Source organism: Chionomys nivalis, chromosome 25 (assembly GCF_950005125.1).
Source record: "Chionomys nivalis chromosome 25, mChiNiv1.1, whole genome shotgun sequence".
NCBI lineage: Eukaryota > Metazoa > Chordata > Mammalia > Rodentia > Cricetidae > Chionomys > Chionomys nivalis.
The window spans coordinates 24,622,225-24,642,222 of NC_080110.1; the positions used below are offsets into that span (position 1 = coordinate 24,622,225).

The 19,998-nt window shown below is 35.0% G+C and overlaps 1 protein-coding gene across 1 annotated transcript in view; it reads right to left on the bottom strand.

The window, feature by feature from the left end:
- The window catches only part of Trhde (thyrotropin releasing hormone degrading enzyme), a 369,227-nt gene that overhangs the window by 75,444 nt on the left and 273,785 nt on the right, over positions 1–19,998 (bottom strand). The window contains exons 11-12 of the mRNA XM_057758096.1: positions 13,427–13,560; positions 13,260–13,315 (exon numbers count right to left, since the gene is read on the bottom strand). Of these exons, the coding sequence (XP_057614079.1) occupies positions 13,260–13,315; positions 13,427–13,560 (190 nt within the window). The remainder of the gene's footprint in view (positions 1–13,259; positions 13,316–13,426; positions 13,561–19,998) is intronic.

Sequence of the window (19,998 nt, forward strand, 5' to 3'; positions counted from 1 at the left end):
GACCTGTACTTATTTGCTTGATAAATTTACTTAACCACTCTCCCAACTAAACTGTGAGATATTGGCTGTTGTAACTTATTGCTACTTATCCTAGTGATCACACCAGCACATGGTACAAAGTCAATGTCTTTCTGATTAAATGTCCTTGTGACTAGGTCATTTGAGACGAAGATTTCTGTACTTTATAACTTTATATTTGAATGCCTATGCATTCAATAGGTGTCCCAAGCTGTCATGTGTCAAAAAGCTGATGTCTGCTAATTTTGCATTACAGAATTTGCCATTTCTGAATTATCCTTACTAATGAGTACCAAAGTTTAAAAAAGCCCCCAGCCCATTTAAGACACCAGGGTGTATTCCTCATGCATCTTACTGCTTACCACTTAACCAGGGCCCATTTGTTAAAGATGCTCTCAAATCACTTAGCTGTAGAGGATAAGGAGAGAGCCATTTGTTTTACTATCATGCACATACTTTAAAAACCAATTAGCTTATCAAAGGTGAAAAATGCTTGCCACATGATGATAGCATTTACAAACCAAGTGAATAAATATTGAGAGATTGTCTCACCAGGATCTGTATTTTGTTACAGTGATAAAAATTCAAGCCAACGAAGAAGAAATATGCACTTCCCTCTTTCTCACTTGAAACTTGACATATTGTTGAAATAAGTGAATGGTTGAGAATGCTTATAGCACTTGAATTGTATATTGTTACATGTGATTTATATAATTCAAGGGTATAATTCTTGCCTCTCAGTATCTTCCTTGTAGGAAGAAAATCGAATTTATTTCAATGAAATATCAAGTTATGATCCTCCGTATTTTAAAAATGACAAAACAATCTTTATAAGGCCACATATAGTGATTTAATCTTAACATTAAATGAATATGATAGCTCTATGTCCTCCACCCACTTACCTTCAGACACATGTATGCATCATCTGTCCATCATCTAGCGATACCATCTACCTGCCAACCAACTTATTAGTGTTCATAAGATTCATTGAAATGCCCTATATATCATTTTCATATGCAATGAAATATAATATTTATACAGATTTCACAATCTCCCACACATCCATGATAATCCATCAATACCAATACTCAACAGAGTACAATTTATAAAGGAATGGAAATAGGGAAAGTAAAAAAGAACTCTAAAAAGGCAGAACATTAAAAGTTCAGTAAACCAAGTAACTAAGAACATAATTATTCTGCGTTATAATTATATTTTATACTAATTTTAGTTGCATTGTCTGTTGAGAGACCGTAAAGGATAGTTTTGGCGGTGAGCTGGAGATAGCATTCACGGCTTCACCTTAACTTGCACATCTGATGCCTCATATGCTTCAGCACCGAGAATATACAACCAAGCAATCTTCATCTTGAATTCTACTTTGTGATTTGTGTCGCATCCCAATGAACTTTGCCCTAATTGGAAGTGCGCTCATTAAGATCTGATGATGAACTCTCTGACAATCAACTGTAGCTCTCTTTGGGCCTTTGTCAAATGTCGATTTCTAGACTAGAATTTTCATTCTTACTTTACATTCTTTTTTTCCCCTTTCTTGTTAACTCTACTACCTGTTGACTTGAGGATTTGAGACTGAACTTCTGTTTAATTCTGACTCTAATGAAGCAAAGAGCTGCCCAGTCTGAAGCTTCTAGCTCTCATCCTGAGAGACATGAACTGATGGGGATCAAGCATTATAAGATGTGCAGGGAGACTGCAGTCTGTGACTCCCTAGTGTTCTGATTCCACACAGCTCAGCACAAGTTCTTAAATTTTGGATTGGCTGATCTTATAGTCTTAAAGTATACTAAATATCTCTGGCATACCTGATTTAGGTTTGACTAATCTAATGTTTTCTGACATCCAAATCCACAAGGGCTTCTTCACTAGTACTTTACTTCACGTAAGGACATCCAAAACATTTCATACAGAAGAGCTTAAATCACACGCAATTAATAATACCATCATGGATTGCAAAACATCCTCCAGGGATTTGAAAATTGGCCCATATGCAAAGGTGTGTGCCTATGTTTTTCACGCCACAAAACCTTGAAACTGTTTTTTTTTTTTCCTTTTCATTTTCTTCCATTATCACCTTCTCATAAAAAAATACAATGTGAAACATTTATTTGTAATTATCTCTATTATGGAAGCCTTTCTGCATTATGATAAAAATCCAGCTGATGGTAATTTGGCATGATGAGTTATAGAGAAATACTATAAACAGTTTTGATGTTATTTTTTGCAGTTTGGCATGCTTCCTAAGAAAGATAATTATACAAAAGATCTCTATACACATCTAGATATAGTATACAACACAATTCAGAGCAGTGCTGGTTACCTTAATTTTAAATTCACATTAACCATTTGTAAAATTGATGGAGAAAATAACTCATTTCAAGATATGCATGAGCTAAGGGAATCCATGACCATCAAGCTGGCACTACAGAAAAAAGATCGAGAAACACTGTGGACAGAAAAGTAAGAAGAAAGAGAGTCTAAATCATGAGACCACAGGAGTAAAGAAATTTCATTGAAAACACACACACACAAAAAAAACCAAAAACAAATGAGAGATAGGCAGGGATCCAGCAAGTCCACCAGACTAAAACTGGGTCTCTAATACTAATAGGGGAGAAGAAAAGAAAAAGAACCAACAATATTTCAATCAAGCAGAAAAATCAGGTATCAAATGTCTCAACTTAAAATGCCAGGCTTTGTTGACTCCCCTTGGGAGACCTCACCCTTTCTGAGGAGGGATGAGGGGGTAGGTTGGGGGTAAGGTTGGGTTTGGAGGGTAGTTGAAGTTGGAGGAGAGGGGTTAGGGGAACTGTATTAGGTATGTAAAATGATTTTAAAAATTTAAATTAAAAAAAAACTCAACTACAAATGTAGCCTCGAGTAATGATTTGAAAGAGATAGACTATCTGATTGGGTAAAAACCTAGATCTGTTGTCTCTAGAAAACAAACTTCACTGGCAAAGACTCATCCACAGAGGGAGTAGCTATCAGAAGAGAGGTCAATACACCAGACAAATGAATCACTCTAATCACTTGATGTGGGTATTTTGCTATCTGATTAAGTAAGCCAAATGAAATCGTTCCAAGTAAGGAAGATAATTATGTGTTAATAAGGGGAAGAACTGACTGAGAAAATATAACCTTTGTAAATATTTATGTACCTTTTGGCCCACTCTCTTGAGCTCTGCCACCCTGTGACACTTTTTAAGTTCCTTAGATTCTGCAGTTATTCCATGTTACATATCCATATGTAAAGATTCAGAGGTAGGATCCATAAATAAGAGAGGACATGTTACATTGGTCTCTCTGAGTCTGCTTTATCTACTCTGTCCTATATTTCCTATTTCTAGCACTTATATGCAAATTCCATGATGTCATTGTTTTACAGATGAATGGTATCTCATAATGTATATGTAGTACATTTCCATTATCCATTCATCAAATGAAGGATGTTTAAGTTGTTTCTATTTCCTAGTTATTATGAATAGCAAAGCAATGAGCAAGGCTGAGCAAGCATCTCTAGTGTGGTGGCACTTATATCTGTGGTTATTAATATTCTGCAGGTTGAATTTAAGTACCACACAATGGGAAGGATTATATGTCTGGTACTGTAATCCACCCATGGCTCACGTTGTCTTGGTTTTTAAAGGAAACCTTACTACTGCTATTTTGCTAAATCAGTATATAGTTGTTAGCTTTATTGTTGGGAGAGAGAGAGAGAGAGAGAGAGAGAGAGAGAGAGAGAGGAAGTAGAGGAGAGAGAGAGAGAGAGAGAGAGGAAGTAGAGGAAGTAGAGAGAGAGAGAGAGAGAGAGAGAGAGAGAGAGAGAGAATAAAATTCTATGGTCAGGGAGATCGATTTTTAGGGAGGAAAAATATGTGATCAAATATATTCTATAGAAATTCACTTTTAGGCCGGGCGGTGGTGGCGCACGCCTTTAATCCCAGCACTCGGGAGGCAGAGGCAGGCGGATCTCTGTGAGTTCGAGACCAGCCTGGTCTACAGAGCTAGTTCCAGGACAGGCTCCAAAACCACAGAGAAACCCTGTCTCGAAAACCCAAAAAAAAAAAAAAAAGAAATTCACTTTTTAATTAAAAAACAGTAAGGAAGTAAAAATTTACATTGCTAGGTCAAATGTCAAAAAAATAAGTTTAAACTGGGTGGTGATTGCATACACCTTTTTTTTTTTTATTGAAAAAAAAAATTTTTCCGCCTCCTCCCCGCCTCCCATTTCCCTCCCCCTCCTCCCGCCCCTCTCCCCCTCCCCCCACTCCTCTTCTCCTCCCTCTCCAGTCCCAGGAGCAGTCAGGGTTCCCTGCCCTGTGGAAAGTCCAAGGTCCTCCACCCTCCATCCAGATCTAGGAAGTTGAACATCCAAACTGTCTAATCTCCCACAAAGCCAGAACCTGAAGTAGGATCAACACCCCGTGCCATTGTCTTTGGCCTCTTGTCAGCTCTCATTGTCCGCCATGTTCAGAGAGTCCGGTTGTATCCCATGCATCCCAGCATTTGGGAGGCAGAGGTAGGAAGTTCTTTGCGAGCTCGAGACTAGCAAGGTCTACAAAGCAAGTTCCAGGACAGCTGGGACTGTAACAGAGAAACCCTGTCACGATCCCCACCCAAAATAAAGAGTGAGCTTAGCTTTTGAATAGATGAGGTCCACCAAAATATTTTCACTTTCTACTCTGAGAAACCAGAGTCATGTTTTGAATGGATTCCTATTTAACTTCTCACTTTTTTTCCTGAATGTACACAGGTTCCACGATCTTCGGCCAAAGGAGAAACAACTATCCTTCACCTGTTCTATTTCCTTTCAGAGTCAATGGCAGGATGAATCTATGGTGTTTGGGATATTCTGGGGAAAATGAACTTAAATAATTAAATCAATGGATATGCGAAAAACAAGACGAACCGCAGCAAAGAAAGACGAGGTACATTCTTATTCTGGAATGCTGTGTGCACCCGAAATGTAGAAGGGCACAGAACAGAAATAGCCTTTCTGAGGTATGCTAATTAGTTATGCTAGGCCACTACATATGTGATCTACTTTAATCCTCATAAAAACTCCTAATCAAACTGTCAGTGATTCATAGAGTAAGAATTCCAATTTCGTCTATCTTGATAGCCAAGGTTCTTACTAATTAGGAAGAGAAATCAAATTAAAAGACAAGGCTGAGTATTCAAAATATATGACAAATTAAAAAAACGACAAGCAGCAGTGAATTTCTAGAATGCATAGACTGAGAAATCTGTGTTTATTTTTTTATATGAAAAGAATAGAAAGTAACCTTTAAACACTGTAATCTTAACCAAATAAACAGTCACAAGCAATAATTGAGACCCTAAAGCCCAGGATGCTTACTGGCTATGTCCATGCTTGTGCAGATGACTGTAGCTGGTTGGAAAGCAGGCACCATGCTGAGGCACGGGTTTCCTAAGGAGATGTTGTATAACAGTTTCCCCCCAAGACTGAAGCATTCCATCTAGCAGTAAAACTCCTTATGTTCAGGAAGCCCCTGAAACTGACCAGATTCACTAGGCTCCTCCCTCTTAGAGCAATGTAACAAAAGTTGAGAGTGCTTTCCAGAGAAGTGAAGCAATGCTTCAACGAAGATTCTCAGACAACCCAAGCTGCAAAATAAGACAGGGAGATTATCTGCATAAAATTCCTACATTGCTTGTAGCTCATTGTATAAAGAACTAAACATACATAGTATAAACAAAATTTTCCCCTCTGGGCTGACAATATCATAGAGCATCTACCAGAATCTCCAGCATCAGACATGAAAATCCCCCTTTTGAGTTGTGTTTTCCAAACTTCCAAAACTTTCTATGTTGTTGCTATTGCCCTTGGTTGTACCCCAAAGGTATAGGTAAGTCCCTATTCCTGAAGGCAGCATGTACTTTGACCCAGGGCCCAAAGGCCCCTGAGCTGGAACTGAACTGCAAATCTCCTCCCTGCAGACTACATGGCATAGAACTATAAAACTTCCATTCAGTCTTCCAAAGGAGGTAAACTATCAGCAGCCTTACTATGATAGCTATGAACGAAAATAATTAGCAGTGTGGCACAATAATCGTAACCATGCAATAGTGGCACAGATGCCTTGGCAATAACAAGTAGTTGTTTAATTGAACTCAACAAGGAAAAAGATAATTCCTGCTATTGGAAGTACCCAGGGCTAATGAAGTCATAGATCTCCCATGAAGTCATGGAAAGAGAACCTACAACCACCACTTTACTAAAAAACCAGCACAATTTCTAACTACATTCCAAATATTTGCCTCTACACCCACAGATAAGTGTAGTCGTCACCTCCCATGAATCAACTTCCTTTTGCACCAGGCAGAGGCCATTACTAAAAACCACAACCAACAAAAATGCAGAGTTGTGAAGTCTAGTCCCAAGTGATACATCTACCACACAATTCCTGCACCTAAGGCTCAGGGATGATTAAAGAAGAGGGTGCAAAAAGAAAATAGAAACCAGAGGAACAGGGAGTTTTTGTCACATATGTCGAGGGAGTACAACTACACTGGGAATATACAACAGAAAGCATGTGATATAAAATTATAAGATAGCTTTTAATTCATGAGCTACTGAAGAACACAAATACACAAACTTATTCAAATATAATTGCACTACAGTTTGGTAACCTAAACTACTGATTATCACAAAAAGACTGCTTAAATGAAAAAAAAAATCATGTAACCTACAGACATCCACCCAAGTTCATAACTAAAGAGAACAAGATGTTTGCAATGAAAATGGATCAAACCTATGAAGTGATGTCAAAATTTCTCTTTTCTGCTTTCCACTCAGCACTTGCAGACATTAGACATTAATATTAAAACCTTCCCCCTTACAGAGCTGAAATACAAATTTTGGCATGGGAAGGTTACAAATTTGCTTCTGATTTAATGCAGCGTGATTTAAAAATCTCTAAGGAAGTTGCCATTCTCAAGAGCCACAGGGCCAACCTTAATACCTCAGGAGATGGCTATGTCTCAGAAGTAGAGGGTACAAAGCCTCACTTAAATCCCTTTCCCAAGGACAACATCTGTGACTCCACCCTCAACAGGTTTCTAAAGACAGCTCAAAGGAATATGTTAACCCATTGTCTAACCTTGAGCAAACCAACATTTGCCTGGAGGAATAGAACAGCCATAGCTAGAGAAATCCAGAAATAAAGTCTGAGTTTTTACCAGGTTATAAAAGAAAGAAAACTCAAGACTCCCAGCTCATTACAGTAAAATGTCCTGAAAATGCTCTCAGACTATTTTTAACATGTATCTGTGGCAATGCATTGTAAAAACTAAGCCCAATTTAGAGACCCTTTGGATATGGATTTTTAAATAATTGCATGCAGAAAGGTCTGAACCAAAGCAGGCTTCAAGGTGACTCTCTTGTGTGTCTCAAGATGTGCATTTGCAGCGGATGACAAATAGATAATTAGAGCCCACAGTCTAGGGATGTGAGAGGTGTGCTCTTTGGGGGATGGACATGAATCTCATGAAAAGATTCACTCTGAGTTACAGACACATAGGATGGAAACGCCTCCACTGGGAACAAAGGTTGGGAGGATACTGGGGAAACCATTATAATGACTTTTATTCAGGGAAGAGGACTGGAAGCATAGAGCCAACAATAAATCTCATTTTGTAATAAACAATTTTATCACTTTTAGGATTTAATTTAATTCTTTTGCACATGCAAACCAGTGGCTTAATCAAAAATAAGTAAAAAGCATAAACATACATGAATACTTCCGTCAAGGGAGTCTAATGAAATAGCTAGGGAATCACACTTCTCTCTGTGTCCAGTTAGTACAAGAAACTGCATGTAGGAACCAGTGTTCTGTTATTATTAATAACCCCAGCTGGGCATGGTAGCATATGCCCTTGGTTTCAGCCCTTGGGAGGTAGAGGCAGGTGGATCTTGGTGAGCTTGAGGCTAACCTTGTCTACAAAAGAAGTTCCAGGACAGCGAGGGCTTTTACACAGAGAAACCCTAACTCCAAAAACCAAAATAAATGAAAAAATAGATGATAGATAGATAAATAAATTTAAAATTAATAAAATAATCCTAACCACCACATATTAACTTTTTTTTTTTTTTTGGTTTTTCAAGACAGGGTTTTGCTGTAGCTATCAATCCTATTCTCAATTAGTTCTTAACATAAAGGCGTTTATGGCAAAACAAACAACTCTTTCAAAATAGATAGGACTGGGCTGGAAGAAAGAATTCTAAGTTTAAATACCCTCATGCAATCAAAATCCACAAAGCAGTAGATAGCATCGAGGGAATCAGGACCCTTGATCAGTCTTTTCAAACCCCCTGGAATCCTCTCATCTCCAAATCTGAGTGAAAAGGCCATGACAAAAGGCCTATCAGGCAAGGTATTTCCAGCTGATTCTATGCCCATTGCCTTAGGAAAGGGCAGAATGTTGTATCTAAACAACCATCTATGAAAGTAGGAAAGCCATTCCCATCCTGCGGATTCTTAGAGCAGTTATGCTTTCTCCAATCATGCTACTATTTTCTGCATTAAATGAAGAAATGTCTAACACCTGTGCTATAAGAGAACCCTTAAACAAGGAACAAATGAGTCATGCAGAAGACGTAAATGCGGTAACAAAAAAACATGTTGCAAAAAGTTCCATTAAATAGAAAGAAATGAAACAAAGATGTTTGGGTACAGAAATGGTGTCATTGCTTGCAGCAGCATGTATCTTTAATACAAAAAAAAAAGGCAACCTATGTTTCTCAAAGCATAGTACTTCACCAACAGACCCGAACAAATAGCAATTAATAATACACTGCCAATAGAAAAATAACATAATGTAATGATTATCTACTCACTTATAGCCCAATGTATATCTCTTGCAGGACTCCATGATTTATATAAAATGTAAAAGTTGAATAAGAAAAGATATTTTATCCCATACAATAATTATAAATCTAAAATGACAAAGAAGCTGTGTCACCAATAAATAAAAAAGCATAGTGACAATGTAACAAAAATCAAACTAATTCACTAACATGATCTTTTATAAGATAAAGATATTTCAAACATAAAAAAGAAAGTATCTTTAAGCAAATACAAATGAAATAATTAGTAACAAATTAAACAATCTTTAAAAAAATGAATCCTTTTTCATACAATGCATACAAATTGATTAAGGAAAGAGAACCGGAAAGATGAATAGAAAACAAAATAAAATTTATAGAAAACCAGAATATTTTGCTTGATGTAGGATGAAATACCATGAAGTATGAAAGTTCAGTGTAATGACAGAGAAAATATTGAAGACAGATGTTACTAAATGGAATAATAACTCCAAAAAAAAGAAAGCACAGAAGCAAAAAGATTTCTGTTTGCTTTCAATTAAGTTTGTAGTTTCTGTGTTTAACTAAGTGATGTTTTACAGAAAGAAAGATACAGATAGCAAACATGCAAGATAAAACACAACTTCTTTTGACTGGGAATTGATGACTTATAAGCAATAGTTTGACTTAGTAAAATATAAAATTTTAAATAATTATACTTTTGCTATAATGGAGAATTTGAGGGAATTGGACCTTCCATGTGATTGACAGGGTAAACTGACCAAGAAAGACCCCAAAATGCACTTCCTTGACTGTTTTCAAAGATATTATGCTTTTCCATCCTCAGATGCCACAGCAGAAAACTAGTCCAGGGTACTTGCCGTAGACTGCATCATAAGAAGACTTTCACAAGTGATGGAAAAGCTTCCAAGGTTTATTTTTACAAATGAGTCAGAGGAGAGAATAAATCTCTTTTCATGATTTTAAAATTTAACAGCATAAAGGTTTGGAGGGGGAAAATGTCTGGTATAATATATACTAAATTTTCCAAATTTTACCTCTGAGGAAGATAAAGCAGTGGTAGGTGGTAGAAATAGTGAAATTAAGTCTTGGCACTGTCTCGTTGTTGCTCTAAACCATTTATTACTAGAGGGTACAAGTAAATCTCTTTTGCTTTGTTTTTGCTCATCTTATTTTGGGGGACATAGTTACTCTGAATCACAGGTTTGTCTGGAACTCACTGAGTATCCCAGGCAGATACCACACTCAGAGCAATCCTCCTACCTCAATCTTTCAAGTTCTGGGATTGCAGCTATACACAACAACACTGGCTCTGTATTTAAACAGCTAAAAACTAGCAAAACTTAATGATAGATTTTAGCTAATTTCATCAAAATAGTGACATGAAAGTTTCTAGCTTGCTAAATTTATAATTACATAAATAGCATAATTCTGTACCAGACGTTAAATGAAGTGACAGTAACCACAAAGATGACACACAGCACTCTCCTTTGATTCATGCAAGAACTACCAGGAAGCCAGAAGCATACTGTGCAATAAAGAGACATCTTTAGTTTCCATGGAAGGAGATACAAGCTTATACTCAAGGGCAGAAACTAAATATTTCCACTTGTTTGTTTTCTGTTTGAGTGAATAATAATTCAAAGAGATAAAGAGGATCTTATAGATGAGAATTCCAACCTCACATGGCTTTGAACTGATGAACTCTGCTGTGGTATTGTTGGGTAACCAGCACCCACCTTCCCAATACGCATGCACTCAGAATCTGTACAACCACAGCTATGTGACTTAATCCCTCTTAACCCCAAGTCCCTACTATGAAATAGCCATGGCAAGCAGAGTGCTTGGATGCATTTGCTAAGATCCAAAGAGGTCAACTAACCCAAAGCCTCAGCTTTGTTTGTAACTTGCTTGTGTCTTTTTCCCCTTGTTATTTTCAGAGGCCAAGGAATACCTGACTTACCCTTGTGCTTGAAAGAGATTGATATAAACAGGATTTTTAAACAATGGAATATGTATTTGAGTACATAAAATATAAGTAATACTTAAGTCCAAGTAGATAGACTGTATTTGCAGAAATATGTTATTTTCTATTTATTTACTTTCATTCTCATAATGAAACAATTCATGGACAGTAGAACAGAGTGTAAATATAAAGTCAATGATACTTAAGGGTTTTTTCATCTTTTGCATAATTAATAACAAGATTATATGTATATCAAAGCTTTAGGGTCTTCATACATATTCTTTCTGGTCATTATTTCCTACACAACAGTTTATATAGTATTTGTATTATACTAGGGAGTAAGTAAAAATGTAGGGAACATTTAATGATGTGCACAGGTTATAAGTAAGTAGTATGTCATTTTATAAAAGACTGCGGACACCCACAGATTCTGGTGTCTGGGGAGAGTCCTGAAATTACTCTGACATTAAAAGGAGAGATGCCTATACTTTATGAAAACAGGGAGATTTCTGCACAGATTGTATAATTAATAATTAGTTGCTCCTAGTAGGGTTTTTATTGTTGTTTTTGCTACTAATCCTTCATTCTTTTTGTTCAACACGTTCCTCTTTTTCTGCTTCTATCTCAATGAAGTATTACTGTAATCATAAGCATACTCTCATGATTTACTGAACCTATGATTTACTGAACTCTCTAAACCTGTGTAAAAATAATTTTTGTAGACCTCATATTTTCTTCGAGGTTTTCTGCAGAGCAAACTATATACCTTAACCATTATCTTCATATATCACTCTCTTGACAGGCCTTTGTTCATCTCTACTGTTCTGTGTTTTTCCATACTAAAATGGTGTAGCAGCATGGACGGGCTGTTACTCATCTTTGCTTAACTAATGGCTCAGGTTATTCAGTATGTTTTTGAATTTCTATTCATTATTGTTATGTGTGTGTGTGTGTGATATGCAGTGTATGGTGAGTTCAGGTGGACACAGATCATGGCACCCATGTGTGGAGGTCAGAGGACAATTTGACTATCCAGTTTTCTTCTATTGTAGGTTTTGAGAATCAAACTCAGGTAACCAGGCTTCCATGGTAAGCTTTTATTTATTTATTTTTTCCCAATGAGCCTTAATGATCTTTATAGAAACTTCCCTGTAGACAATCATTTTGGGGTATTCTCAGTGAAGGACAGACAAGATTGTGTCCGCAGCAGAGTTTGGCCCCTCATGGCATGCCAAAAAGGGGGGGGGGGGAATTAGTGGTGGTTCTATGATTCTTCAAGATAATAATGAAAGCAAATTTCAGAGTTGGTTTGTTTTTGTACTCTGTTTGTATAGAACAGTACCTTGTACATGTCCTGTAAAAACTTCCTTTTGGACATTGCTTGTTTACACACACACCACCAACAACAACAATAACAGCAGCAGCAGCAACAATCTAGTTAAGCTGGTTGTGGACCTTCAATTTTATAATTATCAAATGCTCTACTTGAAAGCTCATCAGTTCTGATGGATTAGAATGCCACAAAGAATGGATTATTTTTAACATATGCAAGAGAACTGAAATTTGATCGAGCACATAAACTATAAAAGCAGTTTCATAGATCTCATGAATGAATAAATATCTATTACTAAGTCAAGTCTTGTGTTCACATATGCACAAACAGAAGTAACTAGATTCATACATTTAGGGAAAATGTAGCAAACTATGATAAATTAAAATAACGACATATCACCACATTTTGATCTGAATCTTTCAAAAAAAAGATTATTAACTTAAAAAAACTTACTAAATATGACAAAGCATTAGAGGATAGGGTCTATTTTATCATGCTGTATCCAAATTTTGTAAATATCGCAATGACCATTCTTTCATTTGATGACTAGGCAGGGAAATGACTCATTTTTTAAGATTATAAATATAATTATGAAAGTCACTAAATATTATTATAATTAAATCAATAAAAACCTTTGGAAAATGGTAGGTATGTTGTAAAATACTTGTTTCTCTCTTGCAGCATAGACTTTTCATAGTGAATAATATTCAAATGTAGTTTTAAAATTAAAAATACCCTAGCATTTGTGAGGAATAACGTTGCTAATGCTTAAAGGTGTTTTCTAGCAAAAGTTAGACTGGCACAATGGTCACAGTGTCGAGTTCATTAATGAAGAGATTACAAAAACCTGCAGAGTGTTTAACTGAACTAGCCGTGCGATTGATAAAGCTTCTGTATAGGAAATACCCTATGGCTATTATTGATTTATGGCACTGAGTATAGTTCAGACACAAACAAAAATATCATAAAAAAGGAATCATTTATAAATACAAATATACAATATATAATTTAAATTAATGTGAAAAATCTTACCAACATGTATTTTTATTATGGAGATCCAGAGTAAAACCTACCTGGCCAGGCTGAAGGAATCATCGATTAAGCCCGCACGGTTACTGACGGAAAGCACCTATGAGGCCAGTTAGGAAAAAAGAGAGGATGGGGGTAGTAATTCTGATCATTATAATGACAGGTATTCACACTTCAAAACAGATCACGGATATGTAGATCACGGATGTACCTCATGGTTCCTGATTAATTGATCAATCAGTAATCTCCAGTTCCTTAGGTCATAGTTAACTCTAAAGTAGCCCGTTTGATTGATGTTTCCGAGGATCCAGCTTCCTTTGTCCAGGTATGCTATTCTGTGATGTTCTGAAAGCAGCATTCGAGAGTAAGTCGATTTTTAAATTTTTAGAGTAAAAATGGAACAAAATAAGTCTCTTAAATACCCGAAACAGTGCTACCAATAATTTAAAGAAAATGTCTCGCTAAAATGTAATTGAAATCTCAACTTTAATTAATTCCTTCCATCTAAAATAGAAATGAAAGTTTTCATTTTGTTACTCATTATTACATCAATTAATTATTTTTATAATTAACACTTTTGTTCTTGACAGAGCAGTTTTTTTTTCATGTTTTCCTAAGAGTGCAAATAAATAAGACTTTCCAAAACCACCCATAATGATAGAACAAGGGAACCTCATTTGTTCAAGACTCTAAAGGATCCACACAGAATTAGAAACAATGAAAACACATACTTTCTAAAGGAATTACTTAGGTAAAATTAAAATGTGTGTTCATCAAGTGATTCAATTAACAAAGGCCAAGAAAAATGTTGTAACTTCTTCCATATTTAGCTCTTTCAAATATGGCAGAGTTACTTTCACTTGTGCTGACTTAGCCGTCATAGAAGTCACAAAGCAAAAATCATGCACAATTGTAATAACTTTTCTGTCGAGCTGCTGGGTCATTCTTCATGGAATTTTCACAGGGAATATGAATTAAAATTTGCATGGACACACGGACACAATGTGACCTCAGATGGAAAACAACCAACAGAAAATAAAACAAACAGGTGTGCTATAACTTCTAAGACTCAAAAGCATAGAATTTTCATCAACCTTTTTCAAATCAGAATCACTTAAAATAAACAAAACACACTCGTCATCCTTTGAGAGAAGGAACATAGACATACTCTCAAGTAAAGAATGAATAAGAAAATGTTGTATGAGGTAGACTAAGGCAATGCAAATAACAGGATAGCAAATTTCAAAAAATCAGCCATAAAATGATATGTAATAGGTGTCAAATTTATACTTTATAATGGACTTACACTCTAAATCTGCTGTGGTCCCAGGACCTAAGGAGAACCTCCTGATTTCTGGCTAACAAATGTGCTGTCAAAAAGCCCCCTAAATACTCATTCTTTTTTTTTTTTTTTTTTACTTATTTATTTTTATTCTTTTTTAATTAAAATTTCCACCTGCTCCCCATTTCCCATTTCCCTCCCCTCCTCCCAAATATTGCCCTCCCCCCACTTCCCTCCCCCTATCCGCACTCCTCTCTCCTCCCCCCACTCCATTCCCCCTCCCTCTCGATACTGAAGAGCAGTCCAAATTCCCAGGAATTTTTCTGATCTCACCTTTCTTCAGAAAGTTTATTTTAATAGAGAATATTGACAAGCAGAAGTAATTTGATAAAGATAATTCTTAAATAATTGTGTCTGAATTGGGAAAAGATTAGATCTTAAGTGATGGAGACAGAAGTTTTCCTAAGTAATCCTGATTGCCTTCAAACACACGTGCAAAGGTATGTTCACATTATTACAGGTACATCTAAACACCAGAAGACATTAGATTCCATGAATGTGGAGTTATGGGATGTTGTGAGCCACCCAAGATGGGTTCTGAGAATCAAACTTATTAGATCTTCTGTACTTTTAACCCCCAAGACATTTTCAGACCCATTTATTTAGATAATTTCATTAGTGATTTTTCTGGTTAAGCTGTAGAATCGATCTTAATATATGAGCAAATGACATACAGTTTACAAACACCGGATATTAATGTAATCTTACAATAGTAAATTCATTTTTAAAGTTGTTCCTTATTTACAAATTGGATACCAAAGCATAAATCCCAAGTAATCCAATTTGTTATTATTTTTATTTATTTTATTAAAAACCTTATAGGTAGATTATAGTCCAGTGAGTGTGCATATTGAAACATGAAAATAATCTCTATATCTTCTCCATTGCCTGATTAAAATAAGAAAGACGGGCATCAATTGTTTTAAAGCTTTCTATTATTAAACTTATAACCAAAACCCAAAGTTATTACTATTCATAAATGTTTGTATGGCTTTATTACAAATGAGATCTTTGGAAAACAATTCTCAGAAAGAATTTGTAATAGATTTTAAAATGTCTTTACAGTACTGGTTAATCATATTCTCAAAATGTTCCGCAAATTAACTAATAGCAGGCAATGAATTTTAAAAAGTTCTCTTCTGATGGCCTAATGAGGTATGATGTTTGATGAGTTCTGTAGCAAAAAGTATGGAAGTTATAATTCAAATGTTCATAATAATAATTGAAAACCTTATGTATATCCAAAATGGCACAAGACTCAGGCTATATCAAGGCACAGAGGAGTTGGTATTTTATAACATATTTTATTTTATAGTAACTATGGGAATGACAGTGGAAATGATAGTTAAGCATTTCTAGCCAAATATGCTACTTGTAGAAAATGATAATTAAAAATAATATAAGTAGGAAACCCAGCTAGAATAGCATGTGAAATTATACAGAAATTATAGCATATATTGATCTTTTTCACTAGATGCTTATGAAAATTCAATGACATAATATCTGGTGAACCCCATAAATACCAATATACAAGTTTCCAAAACACTGTTGAGAAACTGACAGAGCTGCAAGCCAACTTATTAAAAATATAAGTGTGTGTGTGCGTGTGTGTGTGTGTGTATTCAGGTGCTGAAAAAACAAAAGGAAGCTCTTAAAAGGAGCTTTTAACTTGGCTAAACATTTGGGACATTGGGCAAACATTCATGAAGACTTGATATTCACATTTGTAAAATGTGGATAAAAAAGATAATACTGATTTTCAAGGTTTGTAGGTTGCAAGTCAATCACTTTATAGCAAAGCTATAAATAATACCATGTTTAATATTGGGGACCAAATTATTTCAGAATTGTATCTTTTCTTCTTTGATGTTTGGCATAAAATTTATCTCTTTCCTTTCATAATCAAGGTATTATATTCATAAATGTTTGAATTATTTGCGTTTCCATAGTAAAAATTGAAAAGAACATAAAAACATAAAAATTGGTATAAATACTATTTTTATACTATAATGATCTGTACTTTATCTGTCAGTCGATTATCCAGCTAATGTGTCTTTAAAATGAACTATAAATAACACATGAATAATTTGATCAGATTGATAGATATTACGTACTAGTGACTTACCTTAATATTATAAGATGAAATATACAGTACTGATAATAAAATTATAAAACATTGACTGGCCAAAAAAAATGAAATTATAATTTATTTTAACTTACAGTGATAAGAAAAAAACATTATTTTTAATGTTTTATAATGATTGCCTTTGTTATTACTTATTTATATTTTGAGTTAAATGAGACAAAATAGCATGTAAAAGAAAGGATATAAAATGCAGTCTTTCACCCTGAACTCTATTTTATTTTACTTTAGTCATCAGAATGAAAGACTTCAAAACAAAGTAGAACACATTCAGAATGGGACTGAAGAGGGAGCACAAAAAAATTGATCTTTATATATAACCCTCTTTCTTTCCTGTTTCTGCATTATAGGGTTTCAACTCATACTTATTTCATACAGCATCTCTAGCAAGCCTCAACAGCTTAACTTGACCACACATACATCAAACACAACTCATTATGGCTTAATGGGAAATGACATACACTGTCCTACATAGGTTGCAAAGGTTCCATGGTCTGTGCATATAGTACAAATTGCACATCTACATATAACAATCATGAATTCAACATCATCAATATTTTAGGTCAACACTTGGCTTAAGCAGAATGGTTAATTTTAATAAAAAAAATCAATGCACAGATATTTAAAAAACAATCATCAGACATACCCATCAATGAGTCAAGCAGAGTTTTGAACTATTTTTCATACTCATATGTTAAGGGAATATTATAACAAGAGCTGATAGAAATGGACGAATGAAATGTGTACTATGGGAATTTGTCCATCACTACACCCGACCATAGTTTAAATTGATGTATTTTTCTGATTTTTCTATTCCCATACCACCATCCAAAGATACTTTGTTTTGTATCTGAGAATTATTCTGTCATATATAACGCCAACAATCACATTACCACGACAACTCAGTGTTCTTGCTCATTTTGTAACAAAGTATATGAATAAATAAAACAGCTCCATGAGTGGAAAAGGCATTTATAAAGATATATAAGTGTTGAATCAGAACCATGGTATAAATGTTAATTCTGAGGAATTGAATTGAGAAAGTATAAGTATTTTATTTCAAATGAAAAACATCAGAATGTGTTAAAGTAAAATTTTTAATAACACATATGTATATATGTTATAAGAATACATTAAAAATTTGTGTGTGTGTGTGTGTATATATATATATATATATATATATATATATATATATATATATAGCAATACCTACAGGAAAATCAGTGCTTGCGTATTTTGACCTGGTTTTACTAAAAAGATATGTGACATTAAAATGCTTTCTACAAATTAGTAAAACATTATCAATTACTAGCTCCTGAGAAAGGAGTAAGAAAGTAAAATATGAGCACACTTGACCATCTAGATTTAAGTGAAATGTTACATAAAAGATAACGAGTGGTTTCTGTTTTACTACTGATAATGTCTAAAACAAATTGTGTCCATTTCTATATTATAAAAATGAGTCTGGCTGGTTTTTTTTGTTTTGTTTTGTTTTAACAATTCTTTGATTCCTTGGCAAAATGACAGCATGCCCCCAGGAATTAAAACAAAAGTAACCATAAAAAAAAAAAAAAAGATAATTGTCTTTTTCTGCAAATCAATGAAACACAGAAATAGAAAGAACCTGTTTCACACTCTGGCATGAAGGATATAGATTTGATTGAAGAAATAGTTTTCTTTCTGACAGTGAATTGAAATAGTTCACTATCTTATTTGAAAATATTTAGAAAGAAAATGGAATCTTATCTCTTTTAGCTCCCTGAGGCTTGATTTTTCCTACAAGGATGTTTGATGACTTGCCTAAGTACCCCCCAACTGGCTTTTCAATTACTTAATATCATGAGAAATATGTGTTTCTCTCACCCAAAGGGACAGCCTGATAGAGAAAAGGTAGCCACAGAATGAGGTTAAAAAGGAGGCCTCTGCCCAAGAGCAATATAGGTAAGTCTTGTCATAGACTGGTTCCCAGTTTTCGGAAAAACTGCCACACTGACTTCCAAAATGGCTGTACAAGTTTGCACTCCCACCAGCAATGGAGGACTGGTCCCCTTGCTCCAGATCCTCTTCATTATGTTCTGTCCCTTGTGTTTTTTATCTTAGCCATTCTGACAAGTGTAAGATGGAATCTCAGTGTCGTTTTGACTTTCATTTCCCTAGTGGCTAAGGTTGTTGAACATTAAGTGTTTCTTGGCCATTTGAGATTCTTCCGTTGAGAATTCTCTCTTTAAATCTGCACCCCGTTTTAAATTGGAATATTTGGTTTGTTGGTGTCCACTTTCTTCTTTTTCTTGGAAGATGTTTTAATCATATTCCTCAATTTTCTTCTGTTCCACATAATCAATTTAGTATTTGATAATCAGAAGATAGTGTTCTATCCAAAAAAAAGGCATTAAAAGTTTTAAGAAAGTAAGAAACAATCTGAAGATAATCTATTCTAGCTTCTTACCCCCTGAGCAGGCAGGCTTCATCCTAATTTTACAAATGAGATGCATACAGAGTACATGGTTCATCTGCCCACAATGACTGGGACCAGTTCAATTTATTTAGTAATGAGTGCTCCTCTTTGCTTTTAGACTTTTCTCTTTGATTTGTGGTGTCTAGTTTCTTAAGTTCTTTATATATTTTGGAAATCATCCCTCTCGGATGTGGGGTTGGTGAAGTTCTTTTCCCATTCCGTAGGCTGCTGTTTTGTCCTATTGATGATGTTCCTTGCCTTACAGAAGTTTCAATTTAATAATGTCCCACTCATTAATTCTCAGTCTTGGTGCCTATGCTATTAGTGGTGTTTTCACGAAGCTGTCTTTTGTGCCAATGCATTGGAGATTATTTCCAACTTTTTTTTCTATCAGGTTAAGTGCATCTGTGTTTATGTTGGACTCAATATTTGTGCAAGGTAATATATATGGACCTATTTGCATTCTTCCTCATGCCAACATCCAGATAGACCAGCACCACTTGTTGAAGATGCTTTATTTATTCCATGTATGACTTTGGCTTCCTTATCAAAAATCTGGTGTCCATAGATGTGTGGATTTATATCTGGGTCTTAAGTTCTATTTCATTAATCCACCTGTTTCCTTTATGCCAACACCATGTGGTTTTTATTAATATAGTTCTGTAGTAGAGACACTAAGATTGAAATCAAGAATGGTGATACCATCAGAGGTTAATTTATTGTGTCGTATTGTTTTAATTATATTAGATTTTGTTTGTCAGTTTTTCCATACAAAGCTGAGTATTGTTCTTTAAAGGTCTATAAAGAACTATGCTTTGATTTTTAATGGGGATTGCAATCCCT